This window comes from Dacryopinax primogenitus (assembly GCF_000292625.1).
Source record: "Dacryopinax primogenitus strain DJM-731 SS1 chromosome Unknown DACRYscaffold_16, whole genome shotgun sequence".
Classification (NCBI taxonomy): domain Eukaryota; kingdom Fungi; phylum Basidiomycota; class Dacrymycetes; order Dacrymycetales; family Dacrymycetaceae; genus Dacryopinax; species Dacryopinax primogenitus.
The window spans coordinates 519,494-538,922 of record NW_024467213.1 but is presented as its reverse complement, the minus strand read 5'-3'; the positions used below and the strand labels follow the sequence as shown (position 1 = coordinate 538,922).

At 51.9% G+C, this 19,429-nt stretch overlaps 5 protein-coding genes across 5 annotated transcripts; 3 read left to right on the top strand and 2 right to left on the bottom strand.

The window, feature by feature from the left end:
• Positions 1–147: 147 nt before the first annotated feature.
• On the top strand, positions 148–2,375 carry DACRYDRAFT_82482 (phosphoglycerate mutase-like protein). Its single transcript, XM_040776571.1, has 9 exons — positions 148–273; positions 322–565; positions 621–701; positions 770–1,011; positions 1,063–1,145; positions 1,203–1,310; positions 1,363–1,396; positions 1,453–1,713; positions 1,768–2,375. The coding sequence occupies exons 1-9, from the start codon at positions 156–158 to the stop codon at positions 2,043–2,045; spliced, it is 1,449 nt and encodes a 482-aa protein (XP_040626243.1). The 5' UTR covers positions 148–155; the 3' UTR covers positions 2,046–2,375.
• Positions 2,376–2,399: 24 nt separating this feature from the next.
• Positions 2,400–3,161, bottom strand: DACRYDRAFT_44042 (ribosomal protein S5 domain 2-like protein; the record flags this gene model as incomplete). Its single annotated transcript, XM_040774553.1, has 2 exons — positions 2,400–2,995; positions 3,050–3,161. Coding segments are annotated over 2 exons (708 nt in total), but the record flags the coding sequence as incomplete, so codon positions are not given.
• A 2,918-nt stretch (positions 3,162–6,079) lies between these two features.
• On the top strand, positions 6,080–7,888 carry DACRYDRAFT_90454 (hexose transporter; the record flags this gene model as incomplete). Its single annotated transcript, XM_040776953.1, has 5 exons — positions 6,080–6,189; positions 6,240–6,299; positions 6,358–6,708; positions 6,766–7,589; positions 7,638–7,888. The coding sequence occupies 5 exons, from the start codon at positions 6,080–6,082 to the stop codon at positions 7,886–7,888; spliced, it is 1,596 nt and encodes a 531-aa protein (XP_040626241.1).
• A 466-nt stretch (positions 7,889–8,354) lies between these two features.
• DACRYDRAFT_23909 (uncharacterized protein) lies at positions 8,355–9,346 on the top strand. Its single transcript, XM_040773457.1, has 2 exons — positions 8,355–8,372; positions 8,425–9,346. The coding sequence occupies exon 2, from the start codon at positions 8,426–8,428 to the stop codon at positions 9,173–9,175; it is 750 nt and encodes a 249-aa protein (XP_040626240.1). The 5' UTR covers positions 8,355–8,372; position 8,425; the 3' UTR covers positions 9,176–9,346.
• A 7-nt stretch (positions 9,347–9,353) lies between these two features.
• On the bottom strand, positions 9,354–18,428 carry DACRYDRAFT_23908 (uncharacterized protein). Its single transcript, XM_040773456.1, is given in 39 exon segments — positions 9,354–9,484; positions 9,534–9,612; positions 9,661–9,731; positions 9,790–9,896; positions 9,953–10,060; positions 10,116–10,246; positions 10,342–10,347; positions 10,361–10,553; positions 10,605–10,857; positions 10,913–10,981; positions 11,033–11,126; positions 11,177–11,343; positions 11,394–11,438; positions 11,490–11,524; positions 11,578–11,938; positions 11,986–12,262; positions 12,308–12,464; positions 12,513–12,651; positions 12,699–13,174; positions 13,787–13,804; positions 13,853–13,918; positions 13,981–14,032; positions 14,097–14,308; positions 14,356–14,434; positions 14,486–14,556; positions 14,608–14,643; positions 14,699–14,769; positions 14,818–14,928; positions 14,975–15,108; positions 15,204–15,434; positions 15,482–15,809; positions 15,867–15,935; positions 15,988–16,084; positions 16,133–16,350; positions 16,401–16,435; positions 16,483–17,289; positions 17,343–17,481; positions 17,529–17,575; positions 17,627–18,428. 19 exon segments carry the CDS (start codon positions 13,063–13,065, stop codon positions 9,465–9,467), a joined length of 2,679 nt encoding a protein of 892 aa, XP_040626239.1. The 5' UTR covers positions 13,066–13,174; positions 13,787–13,804; positions 13,853–13,918; positions 13,981–14,032; positions 14,097–14,308; positions 14,356–14,434; positions 14,486–14,556; positions 14,608–14,643; positions 14,699–14,769; positions 14,818–14,928; positions 14,975–15,108; positions 15,204–15,434; positions 15,482–15,809; positions 15,867–15,935; positions 15,988–16,084; positions 16,133–16,350; positions 16,401–16,435; positions 16,483–17,289; positions 17,343–17,481; positions 17,529–17,575; positions 17,627–18,428; the 3' UTR covers positions 9,354–9,464.
• Between the last annotated feature and the right edge of the window lie 1,001 nt (positions 18,429–19,429).

Sequence of the window (19,429 nt, the reverse complement as noted above, 5' to 3'; positions counted from 1 at the left end):
AAGTGCTCGTCAGGGTCCTCCTCGGCTTTTCATCGGGCCGGAGATTTCTTCTGTCGGAGATAAGCCCGGCAACTGAGGAATGGAAGGAAGTTGTCCGGCGACGCTGTCATTGTTACGCCTTAGTCCTCCACCTGGTCGTCGACCGTCGTTTTACCATGGCCACCGTCCAGCGCACAGCTGCAGAAGATTCTAAGATGGCGCTCGACGTCGACGCTTATGAATATGCACCGAGTGACCTGAGGCTGGAGCAGCTGCACGTCTACGTACGGCACGGTGCGTTGGGATGTGCACCCAAATCCCTTATATACTCACTTCCAGCAGGCGAGCGCACTCCCGTACATCCCCGACTAGCAGAATACATCCCACCGTTATGGCCACTCTGTCGCACGTCTTTTCTTACCTACGCCAACATCCTCCAGCGCAGGCCCGATCCCCGTGCAGAGGTCCTCTCACCACTTGGGAAGGACTGGCATGGCGTAGGGCTCGTCAAGATGGAGCGGGTCGCAGAGGTTCCAAGAGGGCGGGATGAAGCTGGTCATGAATTTGATGGGATGGAGCATGCCTGGTAAGCTTGCTTCCTAGTACCAGAATGGCGCGGACTGACCTTTGAGGATCGGCAGCGGGTTCGGCCAGCTCACAGACAAGGGCGTCGTCTCTACAAGCCTGTTTGGGTCATCGCTACGAGCCCTCTACGTCGACAAGTGCGTATAAATTCTTCTATTCCCATCACCACCTCTGCCAGAACACTCGCCAACGGCTCACTCCTCAGACTTGGCTTTCTCCCCCCTTTCTACCTTCCCGAGTCCGCCTACTTCCGCAGCACCGACATGCCCCGGACTATCGCCACCTTACAACACATCATCTCCCACCTCTATCCGCCGTGGCAACATCCGGCAGGAGAGCTGGCCGCACCGAGTCCGAGGATACTGGTCAGGTTCCAGGCAGACGAGGATCTGATGCAAAATATGACGTGTGAACGGTTTAGATTGTTCCGCGAGGTGTGGGCGAAAGGTGCATGAGACTGCTATCCCCGAAAAACCGGAACTCATTTTGTGCATACAGCGGTGGAGCCCCATATAGATGAGCAGCTCAAGGTGCTCGATGAGAAGCTGTCAAAATATATCGATGGTCGGCCTGTGAGACTCGTACGTCACTCGGCCATTCTCAGGCCACAACCTGCCTCATCTTTCATGTGTTGGTAGAATGGCCATCCCAAGCTCTCGGGCCTCTTGGATACGGTTAAATCCGCACACGCCCACGGGATTCCCGTCCCACCCGAATTCCGAGAACCGGAAGTGATGCGACTGATGGTGCGCTTTCGTTGCACAAATCAACACAGGGCCTTGCTGATGATGGATCCAGGAAAGTGCGGTGGTAGCAGAATGGTTTGGCGGGTGTGCGTCTTCACATTTTCTCATGCCATCCGAGATGCTGGCTCATATATTTGCGCAGACCGACACCCGGAGATCCGCACACTCGGAAGCGGGCGTGTCTTCTCCGATCTCCAGAAGGTGATGTCCACCAAGATCGCTTCGCCTTCGGATCCGATCAAGCTCCGTATCCTTTCCACACACGACACTACACTTGCCACAATGCTTATCAGCATGGGTGTGTTCGATGGCAAATGGCCGGACTTTACGAGCAGCATCATCTTTGAGCTATTCAGGCGGGACGAGGGCCGAAGGCTGTTCAGCAGCGCTAAACCTCAGTACTGTATGTCTAACTCTACCATTATTACACCGTCATATCTCATTACCTTCAACGCAGACGTCCGGGCGCGATATCAGAACCGCTCTCTGTCCCTGCCCGCATGCGCCCCTGTGGGTGCACATTACCCCAACCGGCCTGAGCTATGCACATTCCAAGCCTTCTCCTCCCTCGTAGCGACCATGACTCCCAAGAACTGGAGACAGCAGTGTCTCCTCCCTCTAGGTGAGGAAGACTATAATGTGCTTGAGGGGAGAGGGGTGGGTGGGCAGATCATGTTTGAGGTGACGGAGGATAGGAAGACGGGGATGGGGATGCCGGAGAGGGACGGAAGGTAACACGGCACGACAGAGCCATAATACTGTAGACATAGATCTAGACGGCAGGTATGGATGGGTATGGTATAGGCGGCGCTTGCCCAACTGGAGGCTATGCAGGAAGTTGGGATGGCGGCTGGTTCTTCTCTAGTTGACGCTTGGCACTTGAGAGGAGGACGTTGACGACCAGGTGGTGGATCTCGTCACATTTTGTTAGGCAGGCATCTACCATCTAGTAGGGGGGGAGTCAGATATGTGCAACAGGAGTGATAGAAGGGGAGTGTAACAAGGTGAGTGATGGTGGACTGCAATGTGGACTGAAAATTGGAGGGAAAGGGACAGGGAAGGACATAGAAGGAGAACGCTCACCTGTTCAACCTCCTCCACGCTCAACTCTCCCCACTGCCAAATCCCAGTCAAACTCCCAAGGGCAGGCAAGCAGCCCACTCCCACACCTCCTTTCACCGTCTCTCCGGTCTCCCCCTCTGGGTCCAAGTATGTCACACCGCCCACCCGGGCAGCCGCACACCCCACTACCAATCCTCTCATCTCCACTCCCGCATGAGCGAGTGCTGCACTCGCAGCTGTTATCGCAGCGCACACCAATGCGTCGCCTTGTCCTTGATCAGACTCGAGAACATGGATGTACACGTCTATTGAGGACTTCGGGTATCGTTCGAGGAGGACCGCTGGTGCGAGGGCAGCGCGGACTCGTAGCGAGATCTCGCGATCTTCTGTTTCCTTCAGAGGTGCCTTCCTGACCCTCGTAGCAAAAGGCGCAAACTTTAGTGAAACACTCAGGGTGCCCTTTTCGGAGTAAGCAGAAGACGACAGAGACGGTAAGACCCCTGATGCAGATGAGGTAGAGGGCTTTTGTTGACGTGGACCATAGACGGATACGACGAGCTTGAGGGGAGGGGATTCGAGGTATGCTGATCCAGAAGCGGCGGGTACAAGTCCGGTATGTAGGACTGTCAACGCAGGCTAGTTAGCTGGTTTACGGTGAGCGGTAGGAGAGAACTCACAGATAGGCCGGATAGCAGCAGGTTCCCGTGTACGTTTACTATATTGAGATGAGGGGAATGAGGGAGGGGTAGAGCGGTCGGGGCCTGTAATGCGTCTTCGGTCGATATTGGACATGGGCGCTTGTGACAGTCACGACGAGATAGAGTGGCAAAATGAACAACAAATTTTGCACTGCCACTGATAACCCTACCTTACCTTTCGTTTTTTCGATCATGAAGCATAGTTGGAAAAAAAATCAAGGCTGTGATGGAAATCCAGCCCTTGATCGGACCAATCCATACACAATCTCAGCCCTGCTCCCTTTCTCGGCTGCTACTACTCCATCTCCTAATTGTGAGATGCATATCTCAGGCACAGGTGGTTCTTTTCGACAGGTGGCTCCCATAACACCCGTCCATCGATAATGGGGGAAAGAAGCCAAGCAGGTCATGAACCCGAAGCCTGACAATCAACGGATTGAAGAATGTGGACATGACAACACCATTCACATATGAACTGAATAACTGGTCAGTTCATCTATAATCGCGTGCGCTGAAGCTTTTTAAAGTGGAGGAGGCCTCTCAGCGCGCGGCCACGGAGGCCAATCTGGGCTGAAGACCGAACGAAGGAGGACGACGGTGCGCGAGGGAGCGTGAAAGTACACGTTAGCAGTACCGCCCACCTGCCCTTGTGGTGCCAGGGTGCGGCAACCGCGGCTCTGCGACTCCACCTCCTCACCCACGTTCAGGCAGGTTTGGCGACTTGGACAAGAATCTGACCGAGCCGCATAGCGCGTGTCGGACGGCCAGGCAGGTGAACAACCAGAGGCAGGTGGAGGGACCAGTACCTTGCATACTCCATTACTGGGAATGTATTTCGATTCGGTCCAGTGATGGACCGTTGCCTGTCACGAGCACTAAAATGGAGGTCTAGAGAAGTATGGCAGGTCATTGTCCCGACCGGCTCGGCATGCGGGCTAACGGTGGAGATATGGATTTGATCTGCTCTGGGATTGTGGGCGCTTCAGTGAAATATCGGAAGCCAGCTCAGTACGGCAATTCTTTGCTCCAATATGATGGCTAATGGTGGACTTACGAGCATCTTGTCGTCATACGACCCGTTGGCGCCCAAAGTAGAGATCCAGAGGTCATATCTGATGCCCAATCCCATGCACAGCGGGTCATTGTCCCGAAGTACCACAAGATGGTGGAGATACTACCATCTTCTTGTCACGGGCAAAGAATGATGGTGGAGATACCCATCATGAGCCCGCTTCTTATACGGGAGGTCAACGAGCCACATAGCAGAAGGTAGACCGCAAGCACGGGAAGAGCCTTTCTCCATATGGCAAGACAGACGATGTTCCTACGGTCCGATAAAGCAGCGCGAATACGATTGGCGGACATGCGTTGGAGGAATTATCGGCGAGATCAGCCAATAAGACAAGCATGTGTCTTAGCCTGGAGAAAATGACGGGAAAGCGACAACCACGCAGAAGAAAGATTGGGAAAATGACCAACAGACGACTTGAGAGGTGGAGGAAGACGGTCACGGACGGGCATGTCCGTATGTACCAAACCTTGAGGATGATCACTAGGGAGAGCAGCTGGCCGGTGGAGAGTCATGAATGATGGTGCCTGACGAGACATTTGAGTGGAACGTGATTACGACAATCAAAAACCGGTAAAACAAACTCGAACCAACAGTGGACAAATCATCGTCGATCAGGTGGAACCAAGCTGTGTTGAAGCAGGAGTGACAAGATTCTGGGTGGAGGCACGGAGAACGCTCTCCTTCAAGAAAAGTCACATGATAGTTGCCGGTTGGGTGGTTGCCCGGCGCCTAAGGCACACTTAGCATCCACCCGCGAGGAGGTGAGACAAGGCGGAGTATGGAGTCTGTCTCTAGTCAGGGGAACGAAGGGGCTGCCAAGCGTGGTGCCAAGGGAGAAAGTCAGGTGATCTGCGTCCAGGCGCAGCACTCTAGAGGGCAGCGTTAGCATCAGCATCAGTGTACGGCCAATTTGGCGGAAATGGGACCGGTATTCCGAGTTGTGGAGGCGTACTTGGTCATGACCGCGATTAACCAATAATAGCGACGGTATTCCGGAAGCCTTGCCACTCTGATCTTTTTTATGATGCGAGAGGGGAGTATTACGGAACCGTCGTTAAGCCAGTGAAGCGGGGCCGTTTTCAAAAAAAAAAATAGTAGCGCACCACTTTCATACCTCTTCCTAACATTGCTCGTAATGTAGTAAACCTTCTTTCAGGTTACTCAACTGAGCATTTGTCGCCAGTATGATCAGCTGTGGAGTATGGTGCTGAGGATCACTGGTTCATGCCGTCCGATCAGCAGTGGAGGAAGCTAAAGAAGCTTGCCCCGGTGCATTCCAAGGGATGTTGCCTCTGCTGATTCTCCGCTGTCATCATGAGAAGGATATCTTGATTGGACGGAACGTGCGCCAGCTGTCCAGGAAGGATCAAGATGAGCAAGTGGAGGCACGCGGGAAATGGCTGGTATTGACAGATCAACCAGAGCAAGACAGGTGATAGACCTCCACTGGAACGAGATTCAATAGCAATCAAAGTTCACATGGTCGTATAACCAGGTCAAGGTCAAGTGGCCCTAAGTCAAAGTAAGGGAGCCCTGGGATACAAGGCGGGGGAAATTAGGATCCGTGTGGGGGTGGCTGAATAACCAACCTGGGGCCCCGCGGGCAGGGTCGCGTGGCAACCGGACCAATCATATTCTTTGTTCCGGGATCAAAGCGTAGTTCTCCTCGTCTTGACGGCACACCGGTCGGCATCTTGGACACGCGCCTGTTGATAGCGGTAAAGACGGACCATACCCACATGCGTTTAGGGTGTTGTGCTCTCCTCCACCTGCCAGTTAGAGTCAGGAACAACCACCAGTGATCAGATGCGGGGCCCACCCTCCGGTCATTCAATTCTCCTCATAAAGCACCTAGAGAACATGGAAGGCGCCTCAGGTAGCTTCTTCCCCAGCTACCCTCTTCATCCACCCCACCTGCGTCTTGTAACTTGCCCACCATGGCCGGCGGAGCCCAGATCTCGGGACATTACAAGCAGCTCATCGCTCAGGACTTCCGATGGTGGAAACACCCTCGCCTCTGGCAATTGATGTTCTGGACATGTCTTTAGTGAGTCACCAACCCAGATCCATGTATTCAGAATACCAATATCTACGCAGCATCCTGGGAAATTGCGCCAACGGTTACGATGGGGCCCTGGTCACTGGCATGCAAATTCTGTAAGTCATTGCCAACTTGTACCGAATTTTATAAACGCCTGACAGCCCTTTCTTTGAGACCTTACTGGATCTCCGATTTCCACAACCCGCAAGGTTCAACGCTTGGCCTGCTCGGCGCGATCCAAAACATTGGATCGTTGGGCTCTATCCCTGTTGCCCCGCTTTGGAACGACCGATTCGGCCGCAGGAAGACTGTTATGCTGGGAACTACCATGATGATTACTGGTGCTGCTCTCCAGGCCTCTGCTAAGAACGTCAACTGGTTCCTGGGTGGTCGCTGCTTGCTTGGATTTGGTGGTGGTTTCAACAACAACGCTGACCCACTTATGGTCATCGAGCTCTGCTTCCCGTCGCATCGCCACGCCATCGCAGGTTCTTACAACTCGTTTACCGGTATTGGTTCTATCCTGTAAGCGCCTGTAACCTTCTGTTGAATATTTTATAAATGCTGATTGACTTGCTACAGCGCTGCAGGCTTGACCTTCGGTACCTATTACATGGCTTCTTCCTGGTCATGGCGTCTCCCCGCTCTCGTGCAGGTGCTTCCCTCCACCATCCAATTCTGTCTCATCATGTTCGGCCCCGAATCTCCTCGCTGGCTGATGCTCAGCGGCCAAGAGCAGAAGGCGTGGGACACCCTGGTTTACTACCATGGACGTGGTAATCCGCATGACCCATTGGTCCTTTATGAGTTCGAGGAAATGAAGGAGTCTGTTCGCAAAGAGAAGGAGAACAAACGGACGCAATGGAAGTCGCTCTTCAACTCCAAGGGCATGCGTCGCCGGTCATTCATCATGATGGGTCTTGCTGTCTCCGGCCAGTGGTCTGGTAACTCGCTCGTCACATACTACCTTGCTCAGGTGCTCAAGACAATCAACATCACCGATCGTCCCTCGCAACTTGGTCTCAACCTTGCTCTCACCGCCTTCAACTTCCTCTGCGGTTTCACGGCTGGCTTCCATTCCGATCGTTTCGGTCGCCGTCGCATCCTTCTCACTTCGACGAGCCTCATGCTGCTGTTCTTCATCTGTGTCACCATCTGCTCGGCACAATATAACAACACGCATAGTGCCGTTGCCGGAGATTTCGTTCTCCTATTCATCTTCCTCTTCACTGGGGCATACGCAATGGGTTGGTCGTCGGTCATGCTTCTCTATGTCACGGAAATTTCCCCTATGTCGATGCGATCGAAGGCCCATTCGCTCTGGGCTATCAGCCAGGCATCATCTCAAGTATTGAATCAGTATACGAACCCGATTGCTCTTGGAACCATGGGTTGGAAGTACTACAGTACGTCCCTTCTCGCCTGCCTATTACTTATTCTGACTTCAAGTGCAGTTGTATTCGATTGTCTCATGGTTATCATCCTTCTGTTCCTCTATTTCTTCGTCGTGGAAACGCGGGGCCTGACACTCGAGGAGACGGCCATGCTCTTCGATGGTGCGGACGAGGTCGCGGAGCTCCAGAAGGATGCCGACGAGCATGCGGAAGCCGATCGCTTGGCGATGGAGAATGCCCCAAAGACTGGGCAGGAGTCGCCAGACCCAGAGAAGGGCTCTATTCATTATCGGGAGGATGTCAATGCCTGAGGTTTTCGTGGAGTGTACTTTATTCTCTGCATCTGCAATAGTATCATCAGCCCCTTTCTCCACTGGTGCCCACGAGTGTGCTTCGTGGGGGACCGGTAGATACCCCGTTGTCAAACACGGTGCACATGTACAAGAAAGATATGTTGTGTAAGCACCTCAAAGCAGTAGCAATACGGATATTCAAAATGCCTGGCCGGAAAGTTGGAAGCCCACCATCCACCTGGCGCGATCTGATTTGAAGAGTTCAATGATCATTGCAAATATTGATATATCATGGAAACATACAACATCGGTTCCCATGGTGTCGGATCCGCCTTGTTCAAGAAGGGATAGATATACATTTTAGGGGATGCTTGCAGGTGTGGAAAGCAGAAGAGCCGGATGAGGAGTCATCGCGCTCCACGACGTCCGCGTTCCACGCAAAGGTCAGGGACCTCCTCTTGTCCGCAAATTACGCCCAGCAACGCACTATCCCAAACACAACGTGAGCACGACAGGCGAGGAACCACACTAAATAGAAGACTGAGCTTCATCAGAATGCAACGGACATTAGCACGATCAACAGCTGCCCTCTCCGCTGTCCATCGCGGGGTCGCCTTCGAGGAGCGGTCGCGACGGGTTCTCCAGACCCACATGTCAATGTCGATGCGCCGTGTGGGTGGGGCGAGCGACGGGGGGATCGACCTTCAGGGCTGGTGGTGGATCCCTTCTCCAGCTCCAAGCGAAGATTCGTCAACGCAACCGGGGGTGCTATATACCGACACTGGGGAGCGACGAAGAAGGATTCGGGTCATCGCCCAGTGCAAGGCGGAGACGAGGAAGATGGGCCCGAATTACGTGCGGGAGATGGAGGGCGTATTGCATACACTCAATGCCAATGCGCTGCAGGCTCACGTCAATGGCGAGATTTCGCTGGAAACACCAACAATCCCAATCGTCGCAATTATCATCTCGCAGTCGAACTTTACACGAGCAACTCGACTTCGTGCAATGTCAAGCCCTCTTCCCTTCATTCTTATGTATCTCCCGCCAGTCTCCCGCGTGGTTCAAGAAAGCAGAAGCGAACAATCAGAAGAGGAGGAGGATCAGATTGGGTCGGCAATATGGAATGTTGCTGTGAGTGGTGAAAAGGGTGTTCTGCGAGGGCAAGGAGAACTGAGATGGGAGAGAAAGGCCGGCGACATCGGTCGCCCAGGACTTTGGTGGGCAGGAAGGAAGCTGCGAAATTGGGTGCCCCCGGAGACTCAGGTCGACGAGGAAGTCGACGAAGAGCTGCAGGTGGCGTGAATGGAACATACTGATTTGTCGACTCATCAAGTGCAAATCGTTCTCCATGCATCACTCAACGGTGGACTCGGTTTGCTTGCGCTGAATCCCTCAACAGCTGGCCACCATTCCACATCTGGAGGTGCACCATGATCACCGATATTGGCGACGAGGGACATCATCTAACAAGCGATGTGGTGACAATGGTATGATTAGTTGCATTCCGTATTGAGTATAAATACGGACATGGCTGTCCAAATGATGGTAGAAACGAATTTCCTTTGATGGTTAGAGTGTTCATTTAAGACCTTCATAGCTTGCCACCAAACACTGGGATATATGAGAAGTGTATCTGTGAAAGGACAACGTGTGCACTTACGGTCCTGAAGATCCTGGACGGATAACTTCCTCAGCTTCTTCCCGTTCCCCTCCCCAAGGGAATGGTCCGCCAATCCTTGCTGGGCGACTTCAGAAAGCACCCATCAAAATCACAGCATCGTCCTCACCTTTCGCTTGTGCAGTGCGAGAATTCGGTCTTCTACAGTGTTTTTGATGACAAGGCGCTCAACATGGACGTCTGTTATATCACTGTTAGCCGCATTTCATCCGACAGGAGGATTGGTGGAACGTCTTGCCTTTCACTTGTCCAAAGCGGTGAACACGGTCAAAGGCTTGGGCTTCAATTGCTTCGGACCATCCCAGATCCAAAGAGATGACATGATTGGCGCACGTAAGATTAAGACTATCATTAAGCGTCACATTATGGATAACCACCTGTAAGACGAGGATAGTACGTACCCAACGCCTCCAGCATTTAGCGACATTAACATCACCGTAGGTCCACTTACACCCATAAAGTTCTTGACAGTATTCTCACGGGCGGTCTTGGTCATGGAACCTTGATATCTATGTGTGACATAAAGTGAGTTACGCGAATGGAGTTTCGACATGGGACACAGACCTCACGTAGGTGAAACGTTGTTCGTCAAGATAACCTGCCACAACATCTAGAGCCGATACAAACTGGGAAATGACAAGAGTCTTGTCTGCAGGTTTGTCCTTCCTGGAGGCCTTGAGTGATTTCATCATAGTCTGATCAAAGTGTTCTCAGCGTGTTGAGCGTTAAATCACTGTCAAAGACCAACTTTCATCTACGCAAACGTAAATACTCGCAAAACAATAGGCGGATTCATATCAATGCCTTACCTTTGTCGAGGGGAGAAGTTTATGGGTTGCTTCTCTTCGTCGCCCACTGTGTCGCGATGTCATTATGTCTGACATATCATCTAGGCTCCAGTCTCGCGAACGCGGTCTTTGATGTCCTGTGGCCCGTTTGATCTTGTTCTTTGCAGCTTTCTTTGCAGCCTTTTCAGCATCCTCTTCTGTCTCTTCCTCATCACTGCGTCATCCGTAAATCTTTTGGGATTACGTCCGAAAGTAGAGAACCCACCTGTGTACAATGAGATCCCTCAGGGACGCTTCAGATTCCGACTCGCAGAAAGAACCATCAGACTCGGTGTCTGATTGATATTCCCATCCACGTGATGTGATTGGATTCGAACCAACTTTGTTATCCCCCAGGGTGGCCCGAATCCTTGCAGGAGATGCTTCTGAGCCTTGTAAACCCAACTCGGCATCGGTCGGTTCAAAGGCGCTTCGAGCAAATAGCAGTTCCTCGCGAAAAGGTGAATGACATGAAGGACCTAACAAGCTCAGATCTTGGGGGGAACGGCATACAGACGTGTCTCAGAAACGCACAATGGGGGTGTTGGGAGCTCGAGTGTGCCTGCTCGTTGCTGGCTTTTTTGCAAAGCTCGAGAGCACAAGCTAACCCCTCGTCAGGCGGGCGAGCATTGGAACATAGGATGTGCTACACACCTTTGCAGAATGCGTGCTGACAGGGGGCGATAACAGCTTGGTCAATCGCATCCAAACATATAAGACAGTCATCTTCCACCTGATTGTCAGTTGACTAGAAACTCTGATGAGGACCGGTCGCTAACAAGAAAGGGCGGGACGTGCCTCTTGCTCCATATGAATGCGTTCTCGTGCTGCGTTCTTGAGCAGTGCTTTGACCTGTTCTACGAACTTGGAGGAGACGAGCAGCCTGGCTCGTTTGATTTCATCAGCTCTCCGGCTTTCATCCATAATCTCGAGAACAGCTTCGTCATAGTCTTGCTGAATGAGTGCTACAAGGCATGTTAGGGAGACTGCTGACGAGGGGTGCTGGTATGTATACCAGGGTGGAAAGCACATTGTCGCAAGCGCATGAGCAGACTGAACACTAACGGAAAGTGAACCTGACACATGCGGAGTGTTGACTTCACCAGCTCACCTTGAGAGTAATTTTTGAGAACCGTTCCTTCGCGTCTGTCGATGACTCATTAGCATTCGTCAAATAAGTAGAACAGGGGAGAGCTGACAGGAAGCGGTTGAACACGCCCTGTGCACGCTTCTCTACCATATTATAAATCTCGCGCTCATCATCACTAAAGTCGAGCATTAGTGTTTGTATCTCCTTATTAGGTAATTCGATCAGTCGTTTCCCGTCCAACATCGTGTTCTTGTTGCGTCGAAGGAGACAAGTTCTGAAGACACCCTGAAGGCGTTTGCCGCAAAGGTGCGAATTCGTTTTTTCATTCTTCACAATGTGGGAGTAGAAATGGCGCCATTCGTACCAGGGATGAATACGCAATGCTCTCATGAGCGGAAACACATCGGAGAGACTGTTGATGATAGGGGTGCCTGTCAAGCACCAACGAAGGGTGGAATGCAGACGTGCAGCTACAATACCACTCAGCAGTTGTGAAAGAAGGTATTTGATGGCTCACCAGCAGAACTTTGACGTGAATGCCGATTACGAATTACCTGTGCTTCATCGAATACTACACGGTACCAGCAGGCTTTCAATAATGGCCCGCGTTGATGATCATTCTCCATGGGTTCCTCGGGATGGCTATTGCCTTTGAGAATGCCAGAAATGGGCAGTTCCGCAGCAAGTGTGTGATAGGTGGTGAGAACCACGTCCTCGCGTTCAAGGATATGATGGGACTTCGTACGACCCGCTCCGTGGTACACGTACGACTTGAATATGCTTTTTGTTTCGATCTACGAGGATATGAACGCTTTCCAGGACAGGGCAACGGGCCATACTTCAGCTTTCCACTGACTCAGCAGTGCAAGAGGACAGACTATCAGGGTTGCTGTCTGCTTGCTTTGCGTCGGACGGTTGAAGGTCATTGTGGCAATCATTTGGACCGTTTTCCCCAGACCCATTTCATCGGCTAGAATACCACCAAAGTGACGAATACTGCAGGGAAGTGAGGATGGGCAGCGCGCAATGCAGCATACATCTTACTTTTGGGAGGTCTCTTGTTCGATCATCCAAGCTACACCGATAATTTGATGCGGCAGGAGGGCGATCTCCATCCCTGCCAACCTCTGTGACTGATCGGTCAGGCCCAATATGTCCAAAGAAGTCTGGACCGTCGCGTTCTCTGCATATGGCGGTGAGTCGAAGGTGTGAAAGGAACGTGAAAGATACCTTCAAACGACTGAGCCAGTGAGGTATTCTGTATCCAGACATCGAGTCCATTCGCATTTACCTCCAAACCCTGGCTGATGTCATCCGAAGGCGGGCCTTCTAGAGCGCGGTGTGATTCTTTGGTCCGGTTAGTATCTCCACTCCTGCGATGTACCTCTCCCTCATCTCGCTTGATATTGCTGAATTCCGCAGGCTTTGGAAGAGTATCCGGCGCATGATGCGGGGCGGATGAATGTACTGTTCTCGCGACGGGCGTAGGCGTCACGTCTTGACGCGTTGCAGAAGTTGCCATGGCGGAAAGACGGGTTTGGAAATATTTTGAAGACTTCTGCAGCGAAGTTGGGTGTGACAGAGTAGTGGTGGCCATAGGTAGAGATCGTTGGATGACTTGTAAGGGTTGGGTAGGCAAACTAATAGCCAGCTTGTTCCATTTTTGATTTCGGGAGGGGGGAGAACCAAGTTCGGGACTTTCTTCTCTGACTATCTCGATTTCCTCACTTTTGCCTTCGATTTTCGGGCGCTTTGCATGAATTTCGCCTTCGTTTTCGTCCTTGGGCATGGCTTCTGCCACCCGCTTGCGGCTGCCGGACATCCAGGTCGGAAACAAATCGGAGGATGATGAAAGGTCGGAAGGGGGATGATCTGGATCGAGCTATGTGCAATCAGTGAGGCTGAATGGACGAGGAATCAGGTGCATACAGCGTGATTGAGAGGATGAACTGCCACTTGTGCGGGAGTGTTGCCATGAACCTGTCAGCCATTGAGCAGTGGGGTCAATTGGCACTACCACTACAACCGTACCACTGATGTAGATGAGAGCAAAGTGGCCAAGCTCCTATGGCCATATGAACGACAATGATCCTGAAGGCAAAGAGTTCACGAGCAATCATTCTGCAGCAAGCTGACTCCAACTCACCTCATATGCCTTTAGACTTCCAATTCCGATCGATCCACCGCCATCTTCCAGTGTTCTGTTTCTTCCCAGCACGATCGACTCGTCGCAGACGCCACAATGCACGGTCCCATCTGCAGTATACATGAAGTCAAAACGGGCATGAAGTTTGCTTGTGCATACATCCATGTCCAGCGCGTCGTTCCAGCGTGAACTAGCAAGGAGTTAGTGAGGGAATCGGATATTTAGACTTGACGCATACATTGCTGTTTTCGGCACTAGAGGCGCTCGGATGAAGTTGAAGTTGTCGGACATATTCAGCCGGTACCTATATGCGCGCATATTAGTAGGGAACAGCATGAGCCACGGCGTGAGGGAGGATATGCGCACCTTGTCGGTAGAGACATTCAGTTGCAACGCTCCAAGTCGAAGCAGATCGTGCCTGGAATCCATCGGACAAGGGGGAGAAGAATAGAAGCATAAGGAGGGAAGAGCAGAAGCGTTACCTTGAAAAGTCTCTTTTAATATTGAACCAGAACACGTCGAGCACGTGACTTCACATGACCCATATCTGTCCCGCGAGATCTCTACAACCCACCATGAATTATATGCACATTCCAAACGACTTTACTGATAATAAGATTATGGCGAGAAAGTGTGATAAAAATGTGATATCTTGCAGGCCATTAGTGGCGGCGCAAATCATGGATCCCAAACACTGGATATCTTTGTCAGTAAGGGCTTGGTAAGGAGGAAAACACGTGCAAGCCGCAATCTCTCGGACACTCAACCTTCCCATTTTCCCTCTAGCACCCTCTCCAAGCGACCCATCGGCCAATGCGCGCTGGGTAGTATGTTACCCAGAGGCTAGCATGCTCTTGGTATGGCTGCGCACCTTCCGCTCCTGGATCTTCAGCAATTGATCCTCAATGCTGTCCTTGATGATCAGACGTTCAACAAGGACATCTGCATATGATCATCTAGACTGCGTCCGTTAGGGATTCTCTGTTGGCTTACCCTTTGTCTGTCCTAGTCGATGCACGCGATCGTAAGCTGGAGAGAGGAGTATCACATGCTATCCAGTTACGCAAAACAAGCATAGTCATACCCTGCTGCTCAACGGCTTCAGACCATGCGAGGTCTAGCGCAATAACTCGGTTGGCTCGGGTGAGGTTCAGCCTGCATGCTGATGAGTCTCCGACATCAAAGTGATCCCTACATACTCACCCGACACCTCCAGCTTTCAGCGACATAAGCATGGCCCTGGGACCCCCTTTTTTACGTTGGAAGTGGTGGACTGAGTCGTCGCGTTCATTCCTCCCCATATCACCTTGATATCTTAGAAATGTGAGGCCGTGTCCTTCCATAGCCAGAAACAACCTACCGAACGTAACTGACTTCGTTTTCATCCAAGTATCGTGCCACGAGGTCAAGACATGCTGTAAATTGAGAGATCACAATGACCTTGTCAGCAGGATACTGCTGCGACCAAGTCTTGATAGATTCCATCATGCGCTGAAGAGAAAATCAGTAGTCATAAGCGCTTCCAGGAAAATGTCCGTGCCTTCATCTACCGTGTGTGAGTTCAGAAATCGGGGAAGGGTAATGGATCACATACTTTTGTAGATGGTAAGAATTTGCTCATCCTTGGAGGTCGTTTCTGAGTTAAATTCAGTTTGATGGGCTTTGAGTCCTCTTCAGAATCCTCCTCGGAGTCCTCGTCGCTGTCTTCCCTCTTGACTGCCTTGTTATGAAACAGGCTTCTCGCTTTACCTTTTTCAGGCAGCTTTCCCTTTTTCTTCTTCATCGCTTTGAGTCGATCTTTCTCGTCTTCGTCTTCGTCCCTATCTTCCCGTCAAACATGAGAAGAATAAGAAAAGAGATTACGTACGTATGCACAATGAAGTCGTAAATAGAGTCATCAGAGTTCGCGTCCTCGGAAGCAGTGGGCGAGCTCAGTCGTTCTCGCTTGATTTTACTCCGTTTGGCTAGTTCCTTGATCTCCTTCTTCACTGTAAGTTTGTCGTCCCGGCGACGTCGCGGAGAGAGACCCAAGTCAATCAACTCATCCAGGGAGAAGATTTCGTCTTCGTCATCTGAGTCAATCTCCATGACTTCTGGAGCAGTCCCGACGAGCTTGTTGAGCTCGGCATCGGTTGGTTCAAAGACATATCGAATGAAGACCCGGTTAAGGGATATAGGTTGGCGACATGAAGGACCTGTCGCGCGTTTCAGAACTAGGCTGAGACATATACAGCAGATCGAATCAAACTCACATGGACGTTGATCAGCTTTATATTCCGGGTCTGCTTCCATCGGCCGCTCGAATAACTTGTCAATACAATCTATGTAAGAGTGGTGAGCGATGGTGGAAGAAGTTCGACGGGAGACCAAAACCTCTGCAATAGATGTGTGAGCAGGCAGTGACCACAGGATCCGTCATTGTGTCAAAGCAAACCGGACAGACGTCATTCTCGACTTCTTCATCAAGGGACTAGTAAAGGTAAATGACGAAGACAGGATATATGCGCTCAGGGCTCACCCTCTGTTCCGTCTTGACACGTTCAACCATCACCTTGGTCAGTTTGGTCTTCAGCTGATCTACCCAAGGTTGTCCCAGTAGGCGCACGGCGCGGTCAACCTCCGCCTTCAGTTCTGCCTCGGCGGTGCTAGGGTTCTGGTCAGGTTCATCTTCTTGTTTCTCCTGAATGAGTGACGGATGGCAGCATAGCTGCTTGAGGCGTAGGATCAATACAAGGACTGGCGACGGTGTCAGAGTGTACAAGCAGAATGATAAAATGCTGAGTCACTATGTGAATAGTTCTTGAGCACGGTCCCGGCACGTCTAAGGCTTGTCAAATGAATATTCCAGAATGGCAAAGAGGTCCTTACAAATAACTATTGAAAACGGCCTGGACCTTGCCCTGCACGTGCATGTAAATCTGGCGTTCTTCAGGGCTGAAGTCCAGAACTGTCTGCACAACCTCCTTTCTGGTCAACTCGATGAGCCTCTTACCGTCCAGCATAGAGTCCTTCTTGCGCCTAAGAAGGCAGGTCTTCAGGATATGCTGGGCACGGTCGGACGCCAGCACCGGTTTTTTTTTCTGCAACTTTACCACATGCTCGTTGTAGCGCTTCCACTCCTGCCATGGCCACAGACGGATGAAACGGAAGTAACCATAAAAGTCTGCGAGGCCGTTGATGACAGGTGTGCCGGTTAAGCACCAGCGATACCTTGCATCAAGGTGTGAGACGGCCTGCGACTGACGAGTGGCCCGATTACGAATGTTGTGTGCTTCATCCAGAATAACTCGGTGCCAGGAAGCCTGGAATAGGATACCGGCTTTCCTCCTTGCGCGCTCGAGGTCGTTCGCGTCAGGCTTCTGTTGCTGCATCATTTCCTTCGGCATCTCCCCGGCCAGGGTTCCATAAGTAGTGATAACGACGTCGCGATTCTGGAGGAAATTTTTACTGTTGCTTTTCTGCGGATTCGAGGAATGGTAGATGTGGACCTGTAGATCGGTATTCGTCTTGTCCAAAATCTCCGACTTCCACTGTTCGAGAAGGGATAATGGGGCGACAACAAGAGTTGCGCGGGGTTGACCGGCGGGCGCAGGGTTCTTGCACATCAACGCGATCATCTGAACAGTCTTGCCCAAGCCCATTTCGTCGGCAAGTATTCCACCGTAGCGCTTCATTCTTGCAAACCATCAGGGAAGGAAGATACATAGCACACATAAGAGGAAACATACTGTTTATCGGTTTCTAGATCGTTCATCCACTTGACTGCAATCAGCTGGTGAGGGAGCAGGAAACACTCCATGCCAGGCAGGAGCTGCTGCTGATTCTCCAATCCGAGACCCTTCATCGCTTGCATCACACTAATATTCTCTGTGAAAGCGTTTAGCAATACTGGGGCCGACAGTAAAATATCTCACCGTCGAATATTGTCGCATTGCCGGCCGCGAGGACAAATTCATTAACGCTGGAAGAATCCTCAGCAAATCCTACTCGAGTCTATGCACTCGAAACTTACGCATCGACATCAGGTCTACGAAATGCATCGTCTACATCTTCACTTCCGTCGTCCGGCAGACGTGACGGGCCAAACGCCGGAGCTCCAGCGCCGACAAGTTCGTTCATGGTAGCCGGAATCACCTGTTTCTGCTGGGCCATGTATTGAGCCATATGTTGAGCGGCCATCTGTGCAGCGGTCTGAACGATATTTGCGCCAGCGTTGAGTCCGTTGTTTATATACTGCGCGGCGTTTTGGGCTAATTGACCGAAGCCGACCTGGCTCGGGGCGGTTGTGCCTGGGAATTGAGACGCGGATCCAGGTTGTTGCATGCCGCCTGGAGGGACATAGTTATACTGAAGTATGGCGCTTCTTGGGAGTTCCGGTGTAAATGCCGGTGCTAGACCAGTTGGGGCAAATTCGCGGGAAGGCGGCCTGGAAGGCCCAGGAGTCGGCAGCGACAGTCGGCGATCGTCTCCACTATCCTCGAGCTCGATGAGCTCGACCTTCGGTGCCAAGTCCGGACTCGATGCGTCAGGCGTCTTGATAGCGTTCATGCTGACATGTCTAGCCTGGCTCTTGACAAGATCTTCTCTAACTTTTTGCGCTTCCCCGCGTAGATCTGCTAATTCTCGTTCCTTCATCGCGATCAGAGTCTGTGCACCACCTCCGCCGAGTCGAGCCTTTCGGCGAAGTTGAATGATCTCAGCGTGGACGCGGTCGTAGTCTCCGAGGATTGTGGTGAGGACTCGTTGCAGATCGGCAGGGTTCACAACTTGTCCAAGACGGACGGGGCTGAGGCCGCCATTGGCATCGCTGGTTGAAGGAGCGGCGAAAGGCTGTAGCAGTTGTGTATGAGGGGGGTTATGGGAGGGCTGGGATCCGATAGGCTCCTGCTTCATCAATACGGGCGGCGGTCTGGGTATCTCCCAGCTGGGAATGTCCTCCACAGTCAAGTCAATGATGTCGTCATCGAAGCTCGAGATACTTGTTGACGAGGGCTGTGAGGGCAGGCTGCCGTCACCCACTCGATCAAGAGGCTCTCTCTTTACACTCTGAGTTTCCTGTTTCAGCTTCTTGAGCATAGGTGACGGTTCGTCCATAGTAAGATCGATAATGTCGTCGTCCCGAGCGTCGTTCAGATAAGCCCAGGGTCGTTTAGAAGGAACACTCTTAGGGGCTTCCTTCTCGACAACTTCGCGCTTGACGTGACGTGGTAGCGTCGCGGGTGCTTTGCCATCAAGTTGATCTAGCAGACGGCTTCGGAATCCAGAAGGACCTGCTTGCGGGGTAGCGGGAGATGATTGCGAGCCACTCGGATTACCATGATGCATATCGCAGTGCAACTGCGTCATTAGACCATTATACCGAAACAGGTTTGATGAGAACGTACCTCATAGGCAGTCAGGCTGCCGACGCCATCAGTGATGCCTCCCAACTCACGGTTGTCGTCGTACTCCAGAGTGATCCTCATCATCCTACATCCCGGATGGTAGCAAAGGATGTAGCCATCTACATCGCACATCATAGAGATCAGGCATATGGTATCCCGAAGGACGAGAGAGATACGTACAGGTCTTTCCAGGTTCCGGGTGTATGACGAACTACGACGCCTGATCAGTACACTCACCATCAACGACGGTACAGTAAGAGGCAAACGCTAATCTCTGTCGGTCTCTGTTCTAGGAACTTCGCTAGCTGCTCTACATACCCTTCGGGCACCTAGGAGGGCGTTGTCTCATCAACCGGTCAAGCAAGGAGGCAGAAGTCGTACCTTGGCCCCGTTACCCAGCTGGCGCTGAGCGACCTTTTGTGCAAGAAGCA

Coding starts and splice junctions, on each gene's coding strand:
- DACRYDRAFT_82482 (XM_040776571.1), top strand. CDS start 156: ATGGCCACCGTCCAGCGCACAGCTGCAGAAGATTCTAAGATGGCGCTC. Junction 274..321: donor GCACGTCTACGTACGGCACG/GTGCGTTGGGAT, acceptor CACTTCCAGCAG/GCGAGCGCACTCCCGTACAT. Junction 1,311..1,362: donor CGGAAGTGATGCGACTGATG/GTGCGCTTTCGT, acceptor TGATGGATCCAG/GAAAGTGCGGTGGTAGCAGA.
- DACRYDRAFT_23909 (XM_040773457.1), top strand. CDS start 8,426: ATGCAACGGACATTAGCACGATCAACAGCTGCCCTCTCCGCTGTCCAT.
- DACRYDRAFT_23908 (XM_040773456.1), bottom strand. CDS start 13,065: ATGGCCACCACTACTCTGTCACACCCAACTTCGCTGCAGAAGTCTTCA. Junction 12,263..12,307: donor TGAGTCAGTGGAAAGCTGAA/GTATGGCCCGTT, acceptor ATATCCTCGTAG/ATCGAAACAAAAAGCATATT. Junction 10,061..10,115: donor CAACGTTTCACCTACGTGAG/GTCTGTGTCCCA, acceptor TGTCACACATAG/ATATCAAGGTTCCATGACCA.